Source organism: Amblyraja radiata, chromosome 8, assembly GCF_010909765.2.
Source record: "Amblyraja radiata isolate CabotCenter1 chromosome 8, sAmbRad1.1.pri, whole genome shotgun sequence".
Lineage (NCBI taxonomy): Eukaryota > Metazoa > Chordata > Chondrichthyes > Rajiformes > Rajidae > Amblyraja > Amblyraja radiata.
In genome coordinates this window covers 79,458,831-79,486,405 of record NC_045963.1, presented here as the reverse complement: position 1 = coordinate 79,486,405, position 27,575 = coordinate 79,458,831, and the positions used below count along the sequence as shown (strand labels likewise).

Genomic DNA, 27,575 nt, shown 5'->3' with positions numbered 1-27,575 from the left:
TGTGTTTTTTAAATTTGTTTTATTCTGCAATGGGCTTGGAATGTTTCCCCCTAGGAATAATCCATTTAAAAACTGTTAGTCAAAAGACTGATAATGGGAACAGCTTTAGAAGTAGTTTCAAGAAGAGAGGTTTAGCCCAGTTTGTGCATGTCTGGCTAATCACATAGTGACCTCAGTAGATGTGACTCTTACAATACTTGTAGTATTTTTTCCCAGTGCGCATGTCAGATTGGTTGTGACTAACAGATGTGAACAGCCGTGTTACTGTGCAGGCGCAGCCCAGGAATGTTCTCAATATTCCATGGCATTCCCTGTGGAGCTCACTCACACATTTAAATGCCTTTGATTTTCCATGTTTGGTTTCTGTGTTTGCACACTGTAAACACATTGGAATCTCCCTCTCCCTCTCCCTCTCCCTCTCTCTCTCCCCCTCTCTCTCTCTCTCTCTCTCTCTCTCACTCTCTCTCTCCCTCTCTCTTTCTCCCATTTCTTCCCCTCTCTCTCCCTCTCTCTCTCCTTCTTTCTCTCCCTCTCTCTCCCTCTCTCTCGCCTTCTTTCTCTCCCTCTCTCTCCCTCTCTCCCTCTCCCTCTCTCTCCCTCTCCCCCTCCCTCTCTCTCCCTTTCTCTCTCCCCCTCCCCCCCATCCTCCTCCCACTCCCTCTCCCCTTCCCTCTCCCCCCTCCCTTTCCCCCTCCCTCTCCCTCTAAACAAATAGAGAATATAAAAATGATGGCACAGTTTTTGATCATGGGAACCGTGTAAAGTTATGAAGGAAATGTATTTACAGCTAATTGACAGGTTTTGGGATATGGAATGAAGATTAAGTGGTGGACAAAAGGAGAAAGTTGCTTATTACGCTGATAAAGGGCCTGTCCCACTTGGCGATATTTTTCGGCGACTGCCGGCATCATTAACAGACGTATCAGGTCACTGAGAAACTCACAGCGTGACGGCGTATTAACGCGCGCCGTCTCCTCAAGTGTGGCATCTTTTTTTGTTTGTCACCGCTGGATTCTGAAATGTTCAAAATCTTTCGGCGACCCTGATACGTCAATGACGCCGGCAGTCGGCGTAACAATCGGCAAGTGGGACGGGCCCTTAATGAGCCCGACAGAGGCAGCGACCATGTTATGTTTGTAAGTGTGGATTAAAGGAAAGGGGGGTGAAAATGTGGCCACTGAGCAGGCATGTGGGGTACAGGCTTGTCTTGTAGCAGTGGATGATGACAGGTTTTTGAAGTGTACACCCAGTTTCATCCAACAGTGCAGGAAGGAACTGCAGATGCTGGCTTACACCAAAGACTCGGGGGAGGGGGAGATCGAGATATGGAAGGGTAGGGTGTGAAAACGAGAGATCAAAGGAGACAAAGTCCAGGAAATGTAGAATGGTACATTGTTTGCTGGTGAAGATGACAAGGAGGCCTACAATCAATAAAATCTAACCAGGAAGGCAGTGAAACTAGTCGGAGAACTAGGATGGGGAGGGATGGAGAGAGAGGGAAAGCAAGGGTTGGAGAAGTCAATGTTCATACTTGCTGTCATTGATGTTCATGTTGGTTGGGTGTACAACTTGTGGTTACTGACATGTTGGAGGCTTATGTTAATTGGCCCTTGCCCTGTGTTGTACCCGCAGCTCTGGCCTCTCGTTGTCTGCAGCTGATTGTGTACTATATCCCCATTATCAGGGGGCACTTCGAAGCTCGCCTGCAGCCCAAGCAGTACAACATGCTCCGGCACTTTGACCACATCACCAAGGTAAATGCTCATCCTCAGTGTCCCAGGCTCACAAGTCAACCCTAGCACACAGCCTTTCATGCCAACCTACTTCTCATCTTCATTTGCCAAAGACAGAAACTGTTTTTTGATGTGTGCTGAGAGATTGTCACTTTGAGTAGTAATTGTATGTTGATTTCAAACCTTCTGTCTCCACTTGGACACAACACTTCCTGAATGCCTGCCTTATCATTGGCTTCCACGCAAACAAAACCCTTGCCCTCTGGTTCCACTTCTAGTTTCACTTTAAAATGCCGGCAGGAGCCCTTTACCAAGCCCTTTCTGGATTACAGAGCTGCTTTTCCAAGCTCCCCGCACGTCAACCCATTTGTACGTGTGCCCAGACCAATATTCAGATGTTTGGCAATTCTGCTTTTCGTTACTTCTGTGTTAAGGTTCTTTCCCGCACAGTACATGAAGCTTCAGTGAGCTTGGATGTGGAGTGGTGTGAGCTGTTCTGGATGTTACAGCAAGATGTAGGCAGGAGAGAAGTTGTAGCGCAGATTCACAAAATAAACATAATCCCCCTTGAAATTAAGCTCAGAGTTCACAAGCTTACAAAGATATATGACGGACTATAAAGGATCGGGCATTGCAAAAGGCATTGAAAGATGCTCTGGCCTTTTGGGAAACAAAGACTCATCTTTCCTTTAGATAGATGATTAGATTAGATTAGATATAATCTATTGCCACACAGCCAGGCTGGTGGAAATTTGGGTTGCCTGCAGCGATACAATAATAAAGAACACACAACCACAATAAAACTGTAACACAAACATCCACCACAGCATTCATCACTGTGGTGGAAGGCACAACATTTGGCCAGTCCTTCTCCATTTCCCCCCCGTGGTCAGGACCAGAGTCCAGAGTCAGTCCAGGATCGGCTCTTCCTCACCGGAGACCGCGGCTTTAAGTTGTTGTAGGCCGCAGGCCGGCGGTCAAGATTTAAAGTCCCCGCCGCAGCCAGAAGCACCGTAGACTGCAGGGCCAGCGGTCGAAGCTCCCCTCCAGGGGTGATGGTAAGTCCATGCCGGACCCGCGGTAGAAGTCGGCCGCGGGCCGGCAGTGATGGCTTCTTCTTCCCCCGGGTCCCCAACGTGAGATCCCGCGCTGTAGACGCCACACCAGCTGGAGCTCTGCAGACCGCGGCTTCAGGCTGCGACTTCAGGCTGCCGGCTGCCCCGGGCCAGCGAAACGGAGCGCTCCCCTCCAGCGAGGGCTCACCCGCTCCACGCCGAGAGTCCACGCTGCGCCCGCCGCTGAAGCCCCAGGCGCATCTCCAGGAAAGGCCTCGCCGATCCTTGATGTTAGGCCACGGGGGAGGCGACCTTTAGTTCAGTAGAATAAACTGCCGGCCACACTACATGTTGCTTGCGATGAGGGATGGAGGAACTAATAGCCGTCTGATGCACATTTATACTGCTACACTGCCGTTTGTGATTAAGGTGTGTAACGTGAATAGCTAATTCCCTTCAATCCCCCTACATCTCCACATTCATCTCTGCTGTTTCTCTTTTCCGAGCTTCCAAAAGCAGTTGAAGTAAATACTGGATACTCTTAAGGCTCGGTCCCACCAGCATATAGCGCGACCTAACGTGGTCGCTTGAGCCGTACGGCCTCGCGGGGCCAGTCCCACTTCGATCGCCGGAGCTGTATGGAGTTGTGCGGAGCTGGTCCCGACATCGCGCGGGGCTCCGAAAAACTGACACTGTCCAAAAATCCCACGCGGCAATGGCCTGCCGGCCCACAGCCAGATTGAGGCCGTACGCAGCGCCTCGACGGGCGTGCGTAGCGTCTGGACGCCGTACACAGCGTCTTGACGGCGTACGCCTAGCGCGTGGCCTTGCGTGATGATGTAACCGCCCGACGCTGTGCGACGTCCAAATTCAGTCGGCCCGCCTCCTGCCCAGCTGATTGGTGAGTATGATGTCGGGACCAGCCCCGCACAACTCCAGACGGCTCCGCGGTTGGAAGTGGGACCGGCCCTGCGCGACCGTACGCCTCAAGCCACCACGTTTGGTCGCGCTAGACGCATGCAATCGCATGCTCGTGGGACAGGCCCTTAACTGACTGAAACCCAACAGGTTCAACTTCAGCCACATTCGATGGCCTAAACCCAGCATGGAATTGTAGTGTGACATCGCGAGCTACAGCTGAAGATCTGCAAGCATTGACGGTTCATGTGTATTTGGTATTTTGAATGCAACGTAACTTTGTTTGTGTTTGTGAAGGATTACAATGATCACATTGCTGAGATTTTGGCAAAGCTGGTCGCAATTATGGATGGACTCTGTGACAAAACGCTGTCAAAGGTAAAGCTATACGTTTTGTTTCTCTGTCTATATTTGGTTCTTTAGAGAAATCAATGTTTGCATCTTTAGCTGAGACAAGAATGGGGTTATCAATGAAAACATGGCCACACAAAGGTAATGACTCGCTCCATGGCGAGCAGGCTGGCTGGCTGCTGAAGGCTGGCAGTACATGTGAGATAACAAGCCTTGATGGGAATCATGTGTTGGGTGAAGAACACTAGGGTTTGAGAAGCAGGTAGCAAGTAATGACATAGTTCCCTGGCACATAGGCCCTCGCCTAACATCCCATACCTGCCAACCCCCCGCATAATGTCATCAACCTGGGAATAATCATTCTATACCTGCCCGACAGGATGTGGTAGGGTGTTGCCAGGATGTCGTTGGTTATCGCCAGGTGACATAGGGTGTTGCCGGTGCTGTTGTAGCCGGAATGATAGTGTGATGGCCACGGGATATATAGTACCGTGATCCTGTCATAATTGTCATCATTTGAGCCCAGACTTTAAAATGCCGCTACTGATTTAATGAGCAGGGTATTCTCTGTGGAGCAACAGTAACCACATCTAACTATGGTGCATCCCTGCTTTTATCTTGCCTGCAGTATGAAGTGAAAGCACCAGTCCCCTCTACCTGCTTCCGAAACATCTGTAAACAAATCTCTAAAATGCATGAAGCTATACACGACCTCTTACCTCCAGAACAAACGCAGGTGAGTGGTGTCTTCAAACCTTGCGTCTGTTTCAATAGCAATTGTAGCTGCCAATAAAATCAATATTATCTTTCTGGGGAAGTGAGTGACCAGAGCGTCACGGTGACAGCGGTAGAGTTGCTGCCTCACAGCGCCAGAGACCCGGGTTCCATCCTGACTACAGGTGCTGTCTGCACAGAGTTTGCACGTTCTCCCCGTGACCGCATGGGTTTTCTCCGGCTGCTCCGGTTTCCTCCGCACTCCAAAGACGTGCAGGTTTGTAGGTTAAATGGCTTTGGTAAAATTGTAAATTGTCCCTAGTGTGTGTAGGATAGTGTTAATGTGCGGGGATCACTGGTCAGTGCAGGCTCGGTGGGCTGAAGGGCCTGTTTCCACGCTGTATCTCGAGTGTGTCTCAGCCTCACTGCCTGATGAATAGATGTGATCCTCATTCCTTGGTACATCTTGGATACAAAAGGGAAGCTGCTTTACTGCTCCTGATGAAAGGAGTGGAGCTGCAGTGCAGTGATTGTTCCCTGGCCAAGTACACTGGCTGGCAGACACAAAGACACTGGCTGCACCACATTAACTCCAGTTGTCCACAGATCCCAGGCAGGCAGGTGTGGGAGATGGAGAGGTCCACAGATTCCAACCCCGCCCATTGTTAGCTGGGATTTTGGCCTTTGGTTATATTTGTACTGAATACCCAAGGACATGCAGCACTGAGATCGGCTTCCAGAGGCGGCTAATGGGAACTGTACTGGCTACAGTCGATGCTGCCTGACCTGACGAGTTACTCCAGCACTTTGTGACAATTGTGAGGATGATGTGAGGGAGATGCTTCAGGTGTGTGATGAACACACATCTCTGAGCATGGCCATAGATATTGTGCGTATCAAATTCAATAAGAGATGGGTTTGTATTCATATTGGATGGAATTAAACAGAGATAATGCTCAATATTGGCCTAAACAAGAGTACATTTGGGGTTGATAAAATTCCAAATATTATATGTTATATATGAAGTATTTGTGGTAATACCAGGACATTTAGGAAATGGGAAAAGATGCAGTTACAGAGATTCCCAATGCAACGGTGTGATTTGTGTACGATTTAATGTTTATTTCATGTATTTGTGGAAGAGAAATTTGAGTGGGGTAAATGGGACAAGAGAAGAAATGAAGATTATCATCTGAAACCATTTCTCTTTGTGGACTTCTAGATGTTGTTCTTGAGAATCAATTCAAGTTTCAAGGTTCACTTGAAGAGACAACTCATCCGTTTAAACGTGGTGAATGATGGAGGACCTTTACACGGGTTTGTACAGTTTCATGGCACTCATTGTGCAACTACTTCATGACATTGATCCCTGGGATGGCGGGGCTGTCATATGAGGAAAGATTGAAAAGACTAGGCTTGTATTCACTGGAGTTTAGAAGGATGAGGGGGGTTCTTATGGAAACATATCAAATTATAAAAGGACTGGACAAGCTAGATGCAGGAAAAATGTTCCCAGTGTTGGGCGAGTCCAGAACCAGGGGGCCACAGTCTTAGAATAAAGGAGAGGTCATTTAAGACTGAGGTGAGGAAAAACGTTTTCACCCAGAGTTGTGAATTTGTGGAATTCCCTGCCACAGAGGGCAGTGGAGGCCAAGTCACTGGATGGATTTATGAGAGTTAGATAGAGCTCTAGGGGCTAGTGGAGTCAAGGGATATGGGGAGAAGGCAGGCACGGGTTATTGATAGGGGACGATCAGCCATGATCACAATGAATGGCGGTGCAGGCTCGAAGGGCTGAAAGGCCTCCTCCTGCACCTATTTTCTATGTTTCTATGTAATGTGTGTGCAGATTGCTTCATAAACCTGCTGGGAAGCAGCAACATCCAGCAGCGGTTAGAATGGCATTCCATTTCAATAACCACAATATGTTTAAGAATTGTAATAGTGTACAGTTTGAATAATACTTCTGGTTCAGGTTGATGACTGCGCTAACACCTCATGAGTGGTCGGAGTGAGTAGAGTAACGTTTACATTTTGAAGTGGGTCTTAAAGGAGATGTGGTGAATGTTGAGGAGATCAAGTTGAGGAGAGCTGGGAACAAACAGTTCATGATTTTACTGGACTCATTTCACTGAGTCAAGGTGTCATTGTAAAATCTCCACTCGTTCATTTTAAATAATATTTTTAAAAAGTGTTTTAAGCATTAAGAACCGCTGAATGTGCAGCATTGTTCTTGAATGAATTTGAATGCAATTAGTGGAACTATTCTAAACGTTTTGAACCCAGAGAACCTCGAGTACGATTTATTTTCAACCATTAAATATCTCGGATTGCAGTAATGTTCTTTTAGAATGCTGCCACCCGGTTATTGAATTGCATGCAAGATTGCTTTGCAAACATCAGCACAAGCAAGCAGAATCTCCAGCCCTGGTTTCTGTTCTTTCCTCACCGATTGAGCAAGTGAATGGTAGAATGCTTGTTTAAAGGGGGCACAACGGTGCAGCAGGTAGAGCTGCTGCCTCACAGCACCAGAGACCCAGATTCGATTCTGACTTCCGAGTGCTGTAGGTGTGGAGTTTGCACGTTCTCCCTGTGAATGCGTGGGTTTCCTCCGGGTGCTCCAGTATCTTCCCACATCTCAAAGACGTGCGGGCTTGTAGGTTAATTGGCCTCTGTAAATTGCTCTTTGTGTGTGCGGAGTGGATGAGAAAGTGGGACAACAGAACTAGTGTGAAAGGGTAATCGCTGGTCGGTGAGGCCTCGGTGACAAAGTGCCTGTTTCTGCACTGTATCTCTAAACTAAACTAAATCTATTTCACCTGCAGGCTTGTTGCATCAGACCTAGCTTTCTACACTGGAAATATTCAAGCATTAAAAGGGCTTGAGAGCTTGGACATTAACATGACAGAAATATGGGAGCAGAAAAGGTGACATCCTGCAGAACACCTCTTTGCATGCTGATCCTCCACCTTCACTGCCCGAGGCAGCAATCAAAAATAAATGACAGTCCTCCACTAGAGCAGCATCTCAAACCAAAACGAGGCGCGACTCGGAGAAAATGTCCTCCCGGCCGCAACTGTTCAGCTGAGTGTTCTTTGTTTTTAATACCTTTCAACTAGGTTCAAATGTGTGTGGACCAAAAGCAGTACTGTACGTGAGCTGGAAGACTATGTAGCACTAAACGATGCTTTGCATCTGATTATTTGTATGTAAACCTCGTGCAATTATAACACTATTTTAAACAAAGTTAATGATGGTACAGTTTATAAAATATCTTTTAAAGTTGTAAATTCATGCCACATTAATAATTCAACAAAGGTTTTGTTTATCCATGGGGGTGGGGAACTATTAATAATCTAGGAACTTTATTTTTTTACAGACCTTTCTATGAATTTTAAAGAAAATCTTTTGGAGTGGCGGTTGCATATCAGATATACATTTACCCATAGCCCAGTTTGTTGTTCAAGCAAAGCTTTAAAACCCAAGTATTTCAGTTAGTTGTAGTTGTACTCTATGCGTTCCACCTTTGGTGAACAATAGACAGCAGTGGTATATTTATTTCAAGGTAGCAGCTTCACCTTTTGTGCATAATCGCAGATTCCAGTTTTATTTCCAAAAAATACATGCTTGGGATGGCACTTCTGTGCTTAAATCGTCTCACTGGTTTTCGATGGAAATACTGGTTTTGATATTTTTTCAACCTGTACCTATAATTGAAGTGATCGATCTGAGGTTATTTTTCATCATCTTGTGGAGTTTTGTGCCATCTGTAAACGGAGCTAATGGTGGCTGTCCACATTAGTCAAGTGCCTAAGTTTATTTCCCATGAAGTGTGTAAAGAAAGTTGTGCTGCCAGTGGTAATGTCCATCTAGACTGTGCCTAAACCCACTCTGGTGGTGCTGATAGCAACTTGTCTCCCTTTTGTGCTGCTATGATTAATTTAAAACTGAGCTTGCTGAGGATTGATGATATCTAATAGTAATCTCGCTCCAATCCTTGTGTTTTTACATTGAAATCTCAAATAAAAGTTACATGGAATTGATTTATTTTTATTATTTGTAGTTTGTAATAATTGCTGGTCCTTTGCTCTGGTTGCAGAATTATTTGAACAGCATTTACTTTGCTAATCCAAAGATTGCTTTGTACACAAAGTTGCCAACTGATCTGTGCAATCCACACGGTGCTGCTTGTCTCAGCAGTAACAGTGTCACAATTGGTGCAATCTCTGGCCTTTCACCTTGGCTGCTACTGTTCCTCCTATTTACTGATCTATCTGTGTCATGTGACCACTGGGTAGGAGCAGGCTTGTTATTTATTTCAATCTGCTCATTTTCCACTTTGTAAACTCAACAGGTTGTTAAAGTGTAGCTTCTACTTGAAAGTGCCGACTTTGGGTCCGGTTTGTGTTCACCCTGTTATAAGAGGGTGGTGTTGATTCTATCGTGGCTAATTGCTTACACACTAGGATACACCATCCTCCTTTTTCAGACCCCACAGAAATACTCTAAAACAAGACCCTGTCGCATTCTAACCAAGCAATTTTAAAAACATCCTAAAACTACAACATATTACCTCTCAAAAACATGGGACGTAAACCACCTTGATGCTCTGAGACCTAATGCCATTTTCTTCTTGATGTCCCCAGGCATATTACTCTACCCCACGCTAATCTCACTGCCCTCACTACTGAATACCAATGCATTTAGTACCTCGCGTACATCTGGATCCAAGCTAATTCCCTCCTTTACCCTACACTTGCCCGTGATGTTTCCTGGCCTCCTCTGGCCTTGCTAATTCCTTGCCTTCTTTCCTGTAAGACCCAGTGTGATTTCATCTTCCCAAACTTTACAATCAAGCTTACAGCCCAGCATTACGAATGTTGAATGCTCTAATTTTAAGTAACTTCTACCTCCACTAGTCATTTAACCAGTTCCACAATTCACCATACTTTATCTCTCTTAAGATCTCATCTTCCCGAGCCAACAATAATTTGTTGCAGACTCTGATTGTCCTGGTCTTTACTTGCCTCCAGCTTTTCACCCAACCCTTACTTTCCCTCTTAGTTGAATGATCTGCAATCTGTTTCAAGAAAACATCTTGGTACATCTAACAAATTGTCCTGCATTAATGTTGACTGTTGGATTCTCCCTCCTGGCCACCACCATGGCTTTATGTTGCACGATGGTCCCTTGCCCAACTAATGTACCGACCGCCAGCAGGTTTAAACTCACTGGAGTGAGCTGAACCTTTCTGCCTCCTCCGAGCCTGTTCTCGCAAAGACGGCCTACTCCTCCACCTATTGTCACTTTCCCTTAGTTTTTAAATTTTCCATTTTCCGAAATACACTTTGTTACTGAACTGTAAATCTAACACCAGCTTTAAATGAAAAATGTGGCCTGTACAGTTAGTGGATTTTTATTATAATTTGTCATTTTTGTTCCAAGTGATGGTTTTAGAGGAAAAGGTGACATTTTAATATCTATATATAAATAGTACCAAGCTTCCAGTTACGCATTTAAAACCAAATTCAGAAACAGGGAGTTTATAACGGTATGCAATTTTGAAAGGAGCTGCCATGCAGGACATGTTCACACTCTTATCAGATTAATGCACACAACTCTGGCATTACTGTGACTAAACACATGATGAAATAAGTTCCACAGTTGATGTCTGCCATTCAGGATCATCTTCCTAGTGATCCAGGATTCTCAGATTGCCTGAAACAATCTTATTTTCCAAAATGGCACCTGGTGGGATGTCAATCCTGTCGCCATGATTTGCGATTATTATCACTGTTCCCTGCAAAACAAGACCTGTTGTTGAGGTACAGGCAGATGTATTGTTTAAATCAGAACCTGCATCCTTCATTAGATCACCTATACCTTTTTGAAATATTTTACTATTTACTGAGTACCAAATACTAGTTTCTGAACCGAAGATAGACACAAGATGCTGGAGTAACTCAGCGGGACAGGCAGCATCTCTGGAGAGAAGGAATGGATGTCATTTCAGTTGAGACCCTTTTTCAGACCTAGAAATCTGAAGAAGGGTCTTAACCCGAAACGTCACCCATTCCTTCTATCCAGAGATGCTGCCTGTCCCGCTGAGTTACTCCAGAATTTTTGGTCTGTCTTTGGTGTAAACCAGCATCTGCAGTTCCTTTTTTGCGGTTTTGGTCTCCTAATTTGAGGAAGGACATTCTTACTATTGAGGGAGTGCAGCATAGGTTCACCAGGTTAATTCCTAGGAAGGCAGAACTGACATATGAAGAAAGAATGGGTCGCCTGGGCTTATATAAACTGGAATTTAGAAGGATGAGGGGGATCTTATAGAAACCTATAAAATTCTTAAGGGATTAGACAGGCTAGATGCAGGAAAAATGGTCCCAATGTTGGGGGAGTCCAGAACCAGGGGGTCACAGTTTAAGAATAAGGGGTTGGCCATTTAGGACTGAGATGAGGAAAAACTTTTTCACCCAGAGAGTTGTGAATCTGTGGAATTCTCTGCCACAGAAGGCAGTGGAGGCCAATTCACTGGATGTATTCAAGAGAGAGTTAGATATATCTCTTGGGGCTAACGGAATCAAAGGATATGGAGAGATAGCAGGAATGGGGTACTGATTTATGATGATCAGCCATGATCATTTTGAATGGCGGTGCTGGGCTGAATGGCCTACTCCTGCACCTTTTTTCTGCACGAGAACTTGTCTGATAGACAATAGGTGCAGGAGGAGGCCATTCAGCCCTTCGAGCCAGCACCGCCATTTAATGTGATCATGGCTGATCATCCCCAATCAGTACACCGTACAATGAACTATGGAGGCATGTCTTATAACACAAGCAGAGGCCATTGGGTGCAAGCTGGTCCCAGGGGAGCAACTCGTTGATCCCATTCTCCTCATTACTATTCTCTCACAATCCCATCTACTCTCATTCAATTCATTTTTGTTGCCAACTCACAGTGAAGGACAATATTAGGACAGGTTTGGGGTGTTTGCTCAAACTACACGAATATATTTATAATGCACACAGGTTCATATTCTGAGATGTTCTAAGATGTTGAATGTTAATTGACAAATGTTATCTTGTATTTGTGCAATGAATGTAAGTTTTATAGACAGGTTAAACCAAGGCTCATTTATCTTCAGATGATCTAAAACATCCTGTACATTAGTCATGGAACAAAGGTTCTGACCTGATGCCCTGCCTGAGATTTCTGATTAATATTTCCTTGCCTTTTGTTTCCAACACTTAGTGCTTCACAACGCATGCAGGCATTCACAGTGCCTTCATTTATGGGATCTGGAGTTGTGAAAGGCACTAAATAAGCAAATGATTACCCTGACTCAACATTAAAATAAGTTAAATATTCAAAGAAACATGGCTTTGTTCATGGGAACTAGTCTCAAATTTGTCTTAGTTTAGGGATACAGCATGGAAGTAGGCCTTTGGCCCACCGACTAGCAGTCACCGCACACTAACACTATCCTACACACACTAGGGACAATTTACAATGTTACCAAGCCAATTAACCTACAAACCTGTTCCTCTTTGGAGTGTGGGAAGAAACCAGAGCACCCGGAGAAAACTCATGGGGAGAACATATAAACTATGTACAGACACCACCCGCACTCAATTTGGTTTAAGTTTGAAAAGGTGACAAAGAATTGACAAGGGCAGTAGACATTGTTTAGCAAGGCCTATGACAGGATAGCCACTGGTCAACTGGGCCAGAAGCTTAGATCACACAGGATCCAAAATTGGCTTGGAAGGTGGTTGTGGAGAGTTGTTGTCGGGTGGTGGAGGTGGGGAGATTGGAAGCCTGTGACCATGGATGTGCCACAGCACACAGGAGGCTTGAACCAAATACCCAGTTCTCTTCAACTACAACACAGGCAACATTTAAAATACTAGTCAGTATGTTTGATGTAATTTGGGCCATTTTTAACATCAGCAGAAACCCTGTACAATGCAGATGCCAAATAAGAGTCTTCACCAACCTTCAAAACAACATGCTTCCCAAAGGTAACATCTCCGGAAACAGTGAGGTGATCTAATTCAATGATATCTGGGATACTCTCCAGCCTGGTCAAGTAATCTTGTACCTGGTCGGGGAAAAAATACATTGACTTTATTCTCATGCTTCATTAAACCATTGGTGTATTTGACAGTCGAAGGCCCATGCACTGGTCAACAGTCGAGACACTTGAAGGCTTTATCTATTCTGCCTGTTACATCAGAAAGCTTATTTGTCAAGTATGGATCTGTTTCATCAATCCATAAACATTCCTTCCTATTACTTTCTCTCATCTGCAATCACAGAGATCCCTGCATTTGACAATCTGCGGAATTTGGAAAGATAGCCAATGCATCGATAGTGTTCACAGTTACCTCATTCAGCACAGTTAAAGATCACCAGGACTTGAGTGTATTGACTTTCAGTCCCGTTGCTCCAATGTTCTAATCTACTAATCATTTCTTAGTCTGGGAATTTTCCTGTGTTGTCTTCTATGAAGACAGAAATATTTAATTTATTTGCCATTTAATAATACCCTAGAAAAGACCAACAAACTTTAAATCTTTTCCCTTTTGCACAGGGGTAGTGTTTTAACTACCATGGCTACTATACAACCATGTCTCTGCAAGTGTTTCTTCATCGCTACTTGATGGTATTTCATTTTGCCGTATACGTTTTGCAGTCCTTTTCTTTTGAATTCTAACTATTTCTGTAATCCTCAGACATGGTGTTGTAAATAAGCTTTTTCCTTTCGTGAATTAACAATAAGTAAGTTTATTGGCCAAGTATTCACATACAAGGAATTTGCCTTGGTGTTCCGCCCACAAGTAACAACATGACATACAGTGACAGTTACGAATGACTCAGAAAACACTAAACATTAATAATAATAAAACATTCATGATAAAACACCACTGATCAAGCATGTGAACCAACAAAATACCAGATCAAAGGGAGGCTACAGATTTTTGGCTGTTGAGTAGAGCTACTACTCGTGGATAAAAGCTGTTTTTATTTCTGGCTGTGGCAGCTTTGACAGTCCAGAGTCGCCTTCCAGAGGGAAGTGATTCAAAGAGTTTGTGGCCAGGGTGAGAGGGGTCAGAGATGATCTTGCCCGCTCGCTTCCTGGCCCTTGCAGTGTACAGTTCATCAATGGAGGGAAGGTTGCAGCCAATAATCTTCTCAGCTGATCGGACAATTCGCTGCAGCCTCCAGGTGTTGTGCTTGGTGGCTGAGCCAAACCAGACCATGATGGAGAAGGTGAGGACAGACTCTACGATGGCAGTATAGAATTGGACCATCATTGCCTGTGGCAGATTGTGCTTCCTCAGCTGCCGTAGGAAGTACATCCTCTGTTGTGCCTTTTTGACTGTGGAGTCGATGGTAGCCTCCCACTTAAGGTCCTTGGAGATGATGGTTCCCAGGAACTTAAGACTCCACAGATGTGACTGTGGTGTTGTTGATGGTGAATGGGAGCTCTCTTAAAGTCTACAATCAATTCCACCGTCTTAAGAGCATTGAGCTCCAGGTTGTTACGATGGCACCAGGACGCCAGCTGTGACACTTCCTGTCTGTAGGCAGATTCCTCTCCATCCTGGATCAGTCCAATCAGGGTTGTGTCGTCCGCAAACTTGATAAGCTTGACAGAGGTGCCTGTGGAGATGCAGTCGTTGGTGTAGAGAGAGTAGAGGAGAGAGTATGCAGCCTTGCGGTGCTCCTATGCTGAGTGTTTGCAGGTCCGAGATGTGCTTTTGCAGCCTCACATCCTGCTTCCTGTGTGTCAGGAAGCTGGTGATCTACCGACAGAGGGGTTCAGGCACAGTCAACTCGGAAAGTTTGGAGTGTAGTAGCTCTGGTACAATGGTGTTGAATGTAGAGCTAAAATCAACAAACAGGATCCTCGCATAGGTCCCCTGGCGGTCTAAGTGTTGTAGGATGAAGTGCAGGCCCAGGTTGACTGCATCATCCACAGATCTATTGGCTCGATATGCAAACTGCAGAGGGTCCAGCAGGGGGTTTGTGATATTTTCCTGCTTGACCAGCACAAGCCTTTCAAGTGACTTCATGACTACAGATGTCAGTGGGACAGGCCTGTAGTCATTAAGACAAGTAATCCTTGCCTTTTTGGGTACAGGGACAATAGTGGAGACTATAGTGCACAATATTACTTCACTCCATGTTATGCTAACTCCATGCTACCTATAGCTCTTCACTCTACCACAGACAATGTGCCTGATGCTTTCACTTTTGCTTTGCTTAGATTTCAAACCCAGCTTTCAGTTGTCACATAAAATTATCTCCCTGAAATGTTTATGGAGCCTTTCTTGTTGCACAATACTAGATCTACAATAGCCTTTACCACTTTGGTTCTACAACACAATCAATTTACATAACTATTTATTGTTTACCTTGTCATTACTGCTAATTGAGATTGCCCAGTCTATATGCAGTTTGTATTGCTTTAGCTTGTGCAGTCTATATCACCATTCCACATGTCTTTAATTTATTGAATTCATTTGTTTCTGCAATGAATATGTTTTTCGGCCTATAGCTTCCTTGTCATCGTTTTTTGGCAAACTGATTCTCTTGGACATCTAACCCAGGGATTCCCAACCTTTTTTGTCTCGTTTACCCCTGGCAACTTTAATAGCACACAACAATGTTACTTTACTAATGATGAACAGATACCGGTATACCAGAACCAAACACAGTCAGTCAATGAGAACAAATATGTACAAATCCAGAATCAACTAATTTACCCCCTGGGTAGGCGACAATTTACCCCAGGTTTGGAACCCTTGTTCTAAGTTATTCTCTCTCTGACGTCCCTCCTACCTTTTGCTTCTAAAAGATAGTACCTTGGAATATTGAATCCCCAACATGGTTACAGTACAGCCATGTCTCTGCAATGCTTATCTGAGTGTCCTGTCTGGGACACATGACAATAAACTCTCTTGACTTGACTAATTGAAACTGCTAGCAATGTCAGATGCTCACAAGAATAGACACAATTGCAGGTCATTAAAACACAGTTCATGTAATAGGTATTGCATTGGCCTTTGTGAAATAAAATTCTTGCAGGTATGGTTTCTTTTCACACATTAAAATATTCCTAATCGCTAAACATTTCCCCAGTGCTGTTCACCAGGTGGACCAGCAGCATGAAGGTTGGCGAGAGGTAGCAATGCCAGTCTTTATGCAATGCCAGTATTTTTTATAAATTACGATGTATGTTGCTCCATTTTTACACCAGATTTCTTCGTTTTTCTAAGACAGTTCACATTTCATTCAAATTGAGAGAGATTAGGATTGTAGAGCAGAGTTTAAAGCCATGTTAAACACCTGAAAATTGGTTGGTTCAGAGGCTGACAAATGCACACCACTTTTACCGACATCTCCGCACGATATTACCTTGGTAAAAGAACTGCCCAGCTTAACCAGCGGCACAGTTCGGAACTCTCTCTTGACGCTCATGGTCAAAGATCCAGCATTAAGACTGTAAAGGTTGGACATCACCAGCATGAGATCAGACGTGGTCTTGACAGGCAAGAAGCGGCTACGTGGCACATTCACACCCAACGCATTTTCAAAGCACTTAATGGCAGCACCTACGGCCGTCTCTAGCTGAATCACATTTAGGCCATCATCCAACGTCTGTAGGGAAAAACAAATGTGCTTTTTTATATATTAAACATAAAATCAACCATGACAGGATTTGAAGATGGGAACAGTATGAGATAGGGATGGGTAATTAAAATTACTTGTCAAAAAGGGACTTGAAAGCTGAGAGATGACATTTTCCAGGATAGGTGGAAGGCAAAGTTGTCAGTGGTGCTACAAGGAAACGGAGAACTCAAGACTAAGTGGAGGCTGTTAGTATTGGAGAAGGTCACATCGGTAGGGAGTTGAAAATCTGGTTGAGAACTTTGGCCTTCACTTCGGCAATTCTTCACCTTCAGTGTGGGTCAGAAAGTACAAGCTCTGACTACAACAACACGGTGGACATATGTGAAGATAGACAGAGTGCTGGAGTAACTCAGCGGGACCGGCAGCATCTCTGGAGAGAAGGAATGGGTGACGTGACTAAAGGCTGAACAAGGGGCTCGACCCAGAAACATCACCCATTCCTTCTCTCCAGAGATGCTGCCGGTCCCGCTGAGTTACTCCAGCAATTTGTGTCTATCTTCGGTTTAAACCAGCATCTGCAGTTCCTTCCTACACAAAATATAACGCATAAAAATAGTGCCATCCTAGTCTGGACTAAAAACTGTTGACATTAATAAAAAGTCAGTTCTTTAATGTCAATGAGTACATGATCTGACGATAAGACCCACTTTTCATATCTCCTCGAGCAACTCTACTATCCGTCCACATCATCCAATCAACAGTAGAAAACAAAACACACTATTTCCTAATGTATATCAGTGATTATGAACATTCAAACTTTCATGGTTTTAATCAAATCTAGATTCAGATTAGACATAAAACCACTGAACTAATATAATTGTAAAAGTTATCAGAGAGCATGTTTGTTTCAGCATTGAACCAGCCACATTCATATTGCCCACTTCATACCTTCTGCCTACCGATGTTTCTACTGAGTGTCCATCTAAAATATAACACCAACTATGCACCAATCTCTTGGTATTGCACAAAATACCGCCCCACAAGTTTAAATCTTGTTCTGGAACTTGAAAGTATAATCTGCCAACACTCAAAGGAGTGCCCCTCTGCCAGCCTCTAATCAGACATCTGCAATATTCTCATTCACTGTTGTGAATTCCTGTAAAACCACAAACTATTTTTAAAATGCCTGATATTCCAAAGAGAAGCAAGTTGGAAGACAACCATGAAGAATTAAAGGATGAAATTATACACCAGGCAGCGATCCTAGATGATAATTAGGTGTTGCTTGGATTTTTATCTCACAGTTTGGTGAGATTGTGTGATAGATAGCTCTCTGTGGAAACCATTTTAATCCAAGTCCATCATTTTCCACTGCTATAGGAGGAAAGATTTTATGGTCCCATGACTATTTCTTCCAAACCAGAGACAGCACATTAAAATGGTGATTTACTGCATCCTTTCTGCAATATTTCAGTCCACAAATTGGCTATATTTGTCTTGTGTGACTAAATATAGTATTTCTTGAGATGCACTTAAAACGAGCGTGGCAAGTAATATCACTAACAACCTAAAACATAAACAGCTACAAACTGCAACATTTAATAAATCTGATTACCTTTGGGTTTAGAATGATTTCCATATCAATAGCGTTTTGGTGTTGCAGCCTCGAAATTGCAGTCAAAGAAATCCACAGGTTATTGGTGTTGAAGATCTTGAACTTGGTGACTGATTTAAACTCATCAACATGTGCTTTCGGTACCTGGGCTATTTCCAGCAGCCTCAGCTTTCCATCATACTGAATAAGGGTCCCACCCTGAGGAGCAATGGCTTCATCACAATCAAATGTGAAATTAAGCAAACATTTCTCTATATTATTTCCATCTTTAAAGAATAACAACTAGGGTGCAACTCTGCAAGTGTTGTACTCAGTTTAAATACCAACCATATTATTTATACATCAGCATTAATATGCCCATTTGTTCTGGAACAGCCATATATAATTTCAAAGACAATTCTTTGTCATTCAACAGACTACATGGAAATGATAGCACATTACTGGACATCTGAAACATTGCCCACGAGAAACTGCAGTGTTTAAAAATCTTCACTTCTGTGGCACTTGCTGCAAGTGTGAGATTGGGGTTCATGTCTGGGGGCAGGAGGGGAAGAGATTAACGGGTCAGTGCGATACAGGGGGGGCCTAAGAATTAAAGTACAGGACGTTCCGAGAGGTCCCAGACCAGCGCAATGCTGGGAAATTCCGGCTGTCCCAAGAGTATTCAGGCATCGTCTCGCCACAACGTTCCAGAACAAGGCATGAACCTGACGCTGCTTGACTCAGGAGATTGGAGTGACATGAAACTACTTGGAATCCCACATTGCTCTTCATTCCCAACAAGCTAATCACAAAACACTGGGAAAAGTATTACAGCCTTATGTCATTGAGTTTCTAGGGAATTGTAAAATGTAAAAGAGTGGTTATTTATTAATGCAGGTAGACACAAAATGTTGGAGTAACTCAGCGGGACAGGCAGAAACTTCTGGAGAGAAGGAATGGGCGACATTTCAGGTTGAGACCCTTCTTCAGACTAACCAGGGGAAGGGGAAACGAGTTATAGACAGTGATGTAGAGATATAGAACAAAAGAATGAAAGATATGCAAAAAAGTAAAGATGATAAAGGAAACACGTGGCACAGCCCTGGGCCTGCGGACTGGCGGGCGGTCGGTCGAGTCGAGGAGTGTCAGTGGAGGCGGGCAAACTTGTGATCCTTGGTAAAGTGCAAGTATGCAAGGGGTGATGGAATGGGTCCCCATTGAATCAAATGTCGAACCAGAGGATTTCTAAACAATGGGACATTGGAATCTCAGTACCGATCAGGAAGCAGATCAGCAGAATGATGGTAATACACATGGCCTGATGTGGAACATCTGTACATTTCTATAATAACACACAAATATCTGCAGATTCCAGTATTGTTGCCAGCTATGCTGCACATTTTTTTAAATTAAAAAAACAAGCAAACTGATTTTATCAAATGATCTTATAAGTGCAAGAGAACAGTGCAGAGTAACTGGAGAAGGGTCTTGACCATAAAAAGCCACCCATTCCTTTTCTCCTGAGCAGTTGGAGATGTTGAGTTACTCCAGCATTTTGTGTCTATCTTCGATTTAAACCAGCAACTACAGTTCCTCCTTACACATTTATTAATGCAGTGTTCGGGCAAGTAATTTCACTTTTGAAATGTTGCTTTAATATCTCAAGCCAAACACAAAGTTGTTTTGACTACTCTAACCTCTACATTTAACTGATTCCAAGTTCTAAACATTTATAGATGGCATTTCGATATATTTTCTCATTGAAATCATCTGTGTATTGTAATCATTTTTGAAAAACAAGAGGTAACTTGGACAAACCAGATTAAAATCTTTAATTTTTAAATTATTTAGAGTTAGATTGTTATTTCTATGTGTTTTGATCGAACAGCATCTAAGGAACATTTTACCAGTTTCATATTGTATGACTTTCAGTGCCTTTCCCACAATTGCATCTGATGATGGAAGTACTAACAACATTTCATTTGGTTGATTACTCTTTAGTTACGCTTGCACTCATGCTGCTTTGCAATGGTCCAAGGGCCTTTGGGGAATGTATTTTGGGCTTCCTGGTTTGAAGACATATTTTGTTGTCCTTTGTCCTCAGTGATTGAGCCCCAGTATTTTGGGAGGTTAGACAGTACACACATTTCCAAAGAACAATTGCACGATCTCCTGTAGAAATTGTGGGAGAATTCTACAACTTCACTCAACATAAAGGGTGTGGGGTCAGAGACTGCTTGTCTCTGATGACAGTCACTGCTGTCAGAGACATTCCTTGAAGGTAGAGTCGCAGGTAGATAGGGTGGTTAAAAAGGCTTTTGGGCACATTGGCCTTCATCAGTCAGAGTATTGAAGTTGGGAGGGCATGTTGCAGATATATATGACAATGGTGAGACCACATTTGTGTTCCGTTCTGGGCACCGTGTTATTGGAAAGATGTCAAACTGGAGAGGGTGCATTGAGATTTACGAGAATGTTGCCAGGACTCTATTCCTTAGAGCGCAGGAGGATGAGGGGTGATCTTATAGAGGTGTATAAAACCATGAGGGGAATAGATTGGGTAAATGCACAGAGTCTCTTGCCCAGAGTAGGGGGTTTGAGAAATGGGGGACATATGTTTAAAGTGAAGGGGAAAAGATTTAATAGGAATCTTTTTCACACAAAGGATGGCGGGTGTATGGAACGAGCTGCCAGGGAAGGTAGTTGAGGCAGGGACTATCCCAACGTGTAAGAAACAGTTATACAGGTACATGGATAGGACAGGTTTGGAGGGATATGTGCCAAACGCAGGCAGGTGGGACTCGTATAGCTGGGACATTGTTAGCCGGTGTGGGCAAGTTGGGCTGAAGGGCCTGTTTCCACACTGAATCACTCTATGACTCTAGTGTAGCTGGGACATTGTTGGCCGGTGTGGGCAAGTTGGGCTGAAGGGCTTGTTTCCACACTGTATCACTCTATGACCTCCATTATGAAACACAACAAAGTCACAGGCGCATTAAAACCACAAATGTGACTCGCTAGTTATAGGGGTGATGAGCTAGGAAGGCAGGAAGCATTCCAATACTAGTTGGAGTGGTCACAGGTCCTAACAACATTAACCAATCATTTCTGAAACAAGAAACCAAAGCCAATTTTGTCCAATCAATATTAGAAAACCTCAGCTCTGCCAAGTGCAGGTACAATCCAGCAGGAAAAGCTGCAGACACATCACATTTACATTTGCTTTCTTTTTCAGTACCTGAGCTTGACATTCTTGTTTAGTTTCCCGTCTCAAACACTGTCATTAGGAGGTGATGAGCTGCTGAATACAGCTGAAGCATCTCACCCAGGCTTTCCAGTAACTGTTAATTCAGGTTTTGCTTCATTCGTGCTACATATTCATTTAATTGTGTTCTTTTATATGCAAATTACATTTTAACCGATATTCTTTCAATATTTGCATTTTGTATTTATGAAATAGTATATATATCTGGTTATTTGAATTGAACACAATTCTTATTTTGCAGTTAATTACCTTAACATCTGCTCTGGTCTTATCAGTTACTTCCATCACAAATTCACACTGCCTTCCCGATGGTGGATTTAAAAGATGATGGAGAATGTTCAGGTCAACTGTTGCTCCAAGATTGTCAATATTAGATACAAACATATATTCTTTGCCCTGTTCCAGAAAGATGTCTAATAGACCAGAGTTATAGAAGCTGGCATAAATATCTCCATGACCCGGTGGATACCAGGCTTCTGCATTGAAGCCAGTGCTGGAATTATCTGTAGCTACAGGAAGCATGGACTCTCTATTAATACGTGGGTACCTGAGAAACAAAGCACAAATGGGAGATATCAGTAACAACTCATTTATCACTCTGGACTGAACAATGGAAGATTCATATCCTTGATAATCAGCAACAACTGGTCGAAAGTTAAGGAATTCAATTCTGCAAATTATCACATTAACAGAAAGAACAAAAATACAGCTTGTTGAAATTAACTTTTATCGAACTAATTAAATTGAATAACTTTTCTTTGCAGAAGAACCCCATTAGCATTATGCTAATGTCTGTAATAGAGTTTTAATCCTTTGCAGGTTGTAGTGTTCTCAGAATAGTCTGCTCAAATAAATAGGGTTTATTACCCTTGGTTGACGGAAACACAATACGTTCGGAAGGCAAACTTCATAAACTATCTCATGTATCGATTCCTACAATCATGTTTTGCTTACTTCTACATAACAATCCACGCGTTTCTATATTACTTCATTAGTTTGTCCAAGTTGGTATAACAAGCTATTCTGCATTGCCTATCTGACGCACTGGATCTGTTCAATGATTGCACTCTAAAATATGGATCTCCTAGCAATAACTACTCCACACTAAACTTGAAAATATCAAAAGAGCAAGTATTTACAGACTCGCTTCCCCAGAACGGGCAGCATCAACGGTCTTTAAGTGTGATGTGTGACACTTTTGTGTCAAATCAGTGGTCTTTAAATCGTTCCTACAGAGAATTCAGTAGTGCCATCATAACCACTAAACAGAACGACACGGACAGAAAGGACTTGTGTAGATTGCTACGTGTAAGCCACCAGCAGACAGCACACCACTTCCATCTCACTTGGAGTCAGCCAAGATTTCATGCTCAAGTCCCTGCAGTAGAATCCATGTAACCCTGACTACATATTCTTCAAAAGATGCTCACTTACACAGAGAGGCATCTGGTGATGACATTTCTATTTTGGTTATTATTATATTTCTGTTTAAAATATGGCTCTCATATTTCCTTAATTAAATGAGTGATTACACTTCAAAATGTACTTCATTAACTGCAAACTTTAATGTTTAATCAGAAATGATGTAGATCTTTTCTGAAGATCTGAAGAAGGGTTTAAATTAATGTCAATGAGATTTAAAAATCATGTTTTATTGTGAATTCTTCTCTGAATGTTCTTTGGACACTTAGGCTATTTAAAAATGTTAATCTTTCCTTAAGAAATGGATAGATGTTTAGATCTAGTAATTTAAATTTGGAATTAGCTACAATTGGGTAACTAACTAATTATATGCTTTAATTTCAGGTCATCCAAGTAAGATTGTTTAATATTTGTTTCAGAATGCTTCAATCTATAATAACTGAAAATTTATTTCAGTTTTCTTAATTTTTAATAAAGTTATGGGCTTTAGACTGTCCTCGATCACAGCTTTTGTGTTAAGTCAATGGAAAATCATTCATTCATTCATTCATTCAATAGGGAACAAGATGCTAATTTCCGAGTATGAAAATGGCTATAACTTTTTTAATACTGAAGATATGAAAGTGAATTAGGTGTCAAATTAAACTTCTTTTTATGCTTTATCTGATGCGATAAATTGCAGACTTGATTTTTTAAATCTCAAAATTATGTAACATTGCTGCATTAAAGCCGCGCCGGGTGATGCAAGGCCGCGCTCCGGGTCTTGGTGTTGGAGCCCCCGGCAGGCGCTGCAAGTCCCGTGGCCGTTAAAGTCGCGCCGGGCGATGTAAGGCCCTGCTCCAGGTACTTTTCAACCCCGCAACTCGGGCGGGAAAAGTCGCCGTTGCGGAAGCCTCGAAAAGCGGTCTCCCACCAGGGACCCGCGGGCTCCCGCGGTTTCATTTATGCAGCTGTAGTTGGGTTGTTAATGATATATAATTAATGTCGCTTCCATCAAATACACGAGGCGGTTCCAGTGTTAAGTGGATGATCAATAGGATGCACGCGCGCGCACACACACGCAGAGAGAATATGCACACTTACAGTTCTGATAACCACCAGACCAGCCATGAGCTTATTCAATGACACCGCAGGCCTGGGACTGCTTCTAATTCTGATGGTCACTGGGAGAAAAGCAAAAGATTTATTTACCTGCTTTGGTTGAAGGTATGAATTTTCACAGCGTAGTGATTGTACTTCTGTAATATCTTCTTTGTATCCTCATCGGTGTTGAACGAGTTCATCAAGACAAGGGGGACATCTGCATCGTAAGTTCTGTTCAAATGCTACAAACAAAAAATCAAATTACATTTGATTGTAAGCTAAGAAAGCTATGGCATGTACAGTTTAACACAAATAATACTGACCAGGTCCCAGAATGCTGCCGACTTTAATGGCATGATCATTCCTGGTCATTTGCCCGTTTAGTTCCTCAACCCCACAATAATCTATACTTTTTGTTATACTCACACTGAAGGGCATTCCAATATGATTCACAAAGATAAAATATAATAGGAATATTCACACTTGGTGTTGAATAGAGTGACCACAATTGACATTTGTATATAATCAAACTTTACTTAAGCAATTTTGTTCTTGAGAAATTACATTTTCTCATTGGGAAAAGTTCCACATTGTCAGAAATTACTTTAAATTAGATTTTGAATAAACAGCTTACTGTACAATCACCAGTTGTACAGATCAGGCATAGACGCAACCTACAGGTCTATACACCTAGAGAGTAATCCGATGGAAATAAACATTCAGAGCAAAGAATCAGATAGGAAAGATGCTATTAGGACGTTAAGGGGCATTTGGGTCGTAATTTCATCATCATAATCATACTTTATTCGCCAAGTACGATGAATTTGATTTGTCATACAGTCATACCAATAAAAAGCAATAAGACACACAAAACACATTTTAACATAAACATCCACCACAGTGACTCCTCCACATTCCTCACTGTGATGGAAGGCGAAAAAAAGTTCAATCTCTTCCTATCTTTGTTCTCCCGGGGTCGGGGCACTCGATCCTTCCATTGACGGACGATCATGGTCCCGTAGCCGGCTGTCGGGCATTCCACGTCGGGGCGATCAAGCTCGCACATCAGGAGGATCTCAGCTCCCCCGCGCCGGGCGATCGGACCCCGGGTCGGGGCTGGTCGAACCTCCTGTGACTTTGGAACTTCCCGGCATCAGTCTCTACCTGAGACTGCGAGCTCCTCGATGTTGAAATCCACAGGCCACGGTTGGAGCATCGATCCCAGGCAAGGATATCGCAGGCTCTGATGGTAAGTCCATGACCCGGCGGTGGGGCTCAAAGTCAGTCTCGAGCAAGGCCGCCAGCTCTATGTTAGGCCGCAGAGCGACCGGAGATACGATCCGGAAAACAATCGCATCTCCGGCAAGGTAACAGATTGAAAAAAAGTTTCCCCCGACCCCGACATAAAACAAACCAAAGAACGTTAACACATACTTTTAAAACACACTTACATAACAAAAAAGACGAAAAGACAGACAGACCGTTGGCGAGGCTGCCATCGCCATTTGATACATGGAACCAGGGCTGCAGGTACAATTCACCAACAGTGGGGTAAATGTAATGGGCTGGAATAAGGATGAAGTGTTTGGAGGCAACCAGAATTGGAAGAAAGAATGTTGGCTCAATCTGATCCCCTGAATGAACCCCCATGCCAGAACACCTTTCTGTGAAATGTTCACACCTTATATATTGAATCCTTGTTTATTTTCTATTAGATTGATACAGTGTGGAAACAAGCCCTACGGCCCAACTTGTCCACATCGACCAATATGTCCCATCTACACTAGTCCCACCTGCTCGCGTTTGGTCCATATCCCTCCAAACCTGTCCTATCCATGTAACGCAGCACGCAGTACCTAAAATATAGATGGCAGACAGAATCTGATCACGGATTAGCAATATTCCCACAATGACTGCAGTTCTCATGCTCATTACCCAATCTATCTTAACCCTTCGTCATGTAGTATTTTGTCTTCCACCTCCCCACAGTTTCATTTTGCAAACTGCAATCTCTCTCCTTTCTCCTCCATTCTGAGGAAGGTCCTTGACCCAAAACATTAACTGAGTTCTTTTTCCACAGATACTGCTGGACAGGCTGAGTTCTTCCAATACTTCTGTTTTGTTGATATTCCATCTTCAGCTGTTCGTTTTGTTTTGCATCACTCTCGCGGGAACTTGAACACCGATGATGGAGTACTAATCCAAGGAGTAGTATATCTTGACATCTGAACATGCAACACCAAGGTTAACTCTGAAATCAGTGGAGTCCAGGGCTTGAATCAACAAACTTAAAACTCCTTTATGTGGCCAAGTACCATACAACAAAGTGAACATGTTACACATACCAGCAAAAATCAACAGCAAAATTGCTTGACATTGTTCTGATTTAGATGCATTAAAATGTGTCCTCACCTCTATCTGTAAGACCGTGAGATCCAGGAACGTATTCTCATTGCGTACACTAATCAGGCTTTTGGGGCCTTTGCAACCCATGCTGGTGCCAAGCCCTCCATTCAGCTTCACCACCACCAGTTTACTTAACAACGAAGATATATCATTCGGCAATCCTCGTCGCTCAATCTTATCATATGGCTGAATCTGGAAGTAGAATTGACATTTTTAGAAATGCATCTATTACAATGCACGACTCAAGAGTTAATGCCGTCAAGTTGCATCAGAAATGCAATGTCAACTGATGAATGAGTTTATCTAAACTGAATAATGAAACATATGCAGAGAAGATCCGATGGATGTATTTTTTGTTTTCATTTAAAATAATTTATTTCGAACAGAATAAATGAATATAAAGCAAGTGTGAAACACCATACAAAAAACAAAACAAGAATATTTATAAAGCGTCATAAACAATATCTATAAATAAATGAAATCGTATGTGTCCGAAAAGGGGCAGGTAGAAGCCAAAGCTTATTAATTCCCACCCCTTATTCAACTGCTTATAATTATCTTATACAAATTTAGCAGCTATATGTACACCATATGTACACCAGCCACTATATGTACACCAAATTATTTACATTTATACACTAATCAGATATTTACAAAGCCATACCAAAAATAAAAAAATATTCAAAACTAAAATAATTTCTGATCAAGTAAACAAAGGTCACCATTTCCAGGATAGGGACGGCAGTAATAAAAACTCAAAGGATGCAAGATACTGGCAAAGGAAACGCAGCGCATGAAAGAAAAAAATATTCACAACTAGCGATCAAAAATTGCCTACAAATTCCAAAGGATGATTTAAAAATTAGGAAAGAAATATTTGCTGGAAATAGGGAAAAGGCACAAGGGTGGGAATAATTGTGTTGCCATTAATGCCAAAGTTGGTCGCTCGGACTGAGAACTGGTTCAGTCACAGAGGGACAGGGGTGCAGTGGAAGGGTATTATTGTGTCCAGAGGTCTGACCAGTGGAGTTCCACAAGGGTCTATGCTGGGACCTGTTGTTTTTCATATATAAACAACTTGCATGTAAATGTCAATGAGTTGGTTTGGTAAGTTTGCAGATGACACATTGATGGAGTTGGGAGAGTGAGGAAGGCTGTCAAAGTACACAATAGAATATAGACCAGCTACAGAAATGGATGGAGGAATGGCAGATGGAGTTTAATTCGATCTTGGGGTCCAAGTCCATAGCTTCCTGAAAGCAACAACACAAGTGAATAGAGTGGTAAAGGCTGCATGTGCATGCTTGCTATCTGAGGTCAAGGCATTGCAGAAAGAGTCAGGCAGTCACGTAGCAGATATATAAGGTTTTGGTTGGGAAGCATTTGG

At 42.9% G+C, this 27,575-nt stretch overlaps 2 protein-coding genes across 7 annotated transcripts in view; one reads left to right on the top strand and one right to left on the bottom strand.

The window, feature by feature from the left end:
- vps54 (VPS54 subunit of GARP complex) overlaps positions 1–8,819 on the top strand; it is a 69,532-nt gene extending 60,713 nt beyond the window's left edge. For 3 of the 4 annotated variants that reach the window (XM_033026317.1, XM_033026314.1, XM_033026315.1), the window contains exons 19-23: positions 1,633–1,754; positions 4,004–4,084; positions 4,686–4,793; positions 5,994–6,088; positions 7,597–8,819. In XM_033026317.1, coding sequence (XP_032882208.1) covers positions 1,633–1,754; positions 4,004–4,084; positions 4,686–4,793; positions 5,994–6,088; positions 7,597–7,702 — 512 coding nt within the window. In that variant the 3' untranslated portion in view covers positions 7,703–8,819. The remainder of the gene's footprint in view (positions 1–1,632; positions 1,755–4,003; positions 4,085–4,685; positions 4,794–5,993; positions 6,089–7,596) is intronic. The other variant, XM_033026316.1, reaches the window with a different exon arrangement.
- A 1,352-nt stretch (positions 8,820–10,171) lies between these two features.
- ugp2 (UDP-glucose pyrophosphorylase 2) overlaps positions 10,172–27,575 on the bottom strand; it is a 33,718-nt gene continuing 16,314 nt past the window's right edge. For all 3 annotated transcript variants that reach the window (XM_033026319.1, XM_033026318.1, XM_033026320.1), the window contains 7 exons: positions 26,195–26,380; positions 23,891–24,024; positions 21,527–21,824; positions 18,031–18,228; positions 16,200–16,442; positions 12,772–12,876; positions 10,172–10,571 (listed from right to left, as the gene is read on the bottom strand). In XM_033026319.1, coding sequence (XP_032882210.1) covers positions 10,464–10,571; positions 12,772–12,876; positions 16,200–16,442; positions 18,031–18,228; positions 21,527–21,824; positions 23,891–24,024; positions 26,195–26,380 — 1,272 coding nt within the window. In that variant the 3' untranslated portion in view covers positions 10,172–10,463. The remainder of the gene's footprint in view (positions 10,572–12,771; positions 12,877–16,199; positions 16,443–18,030; positions 18,229–21,526; positions 21,825–23,890; positions 24,025–26,194; positions 26,381–27,575) is intronic.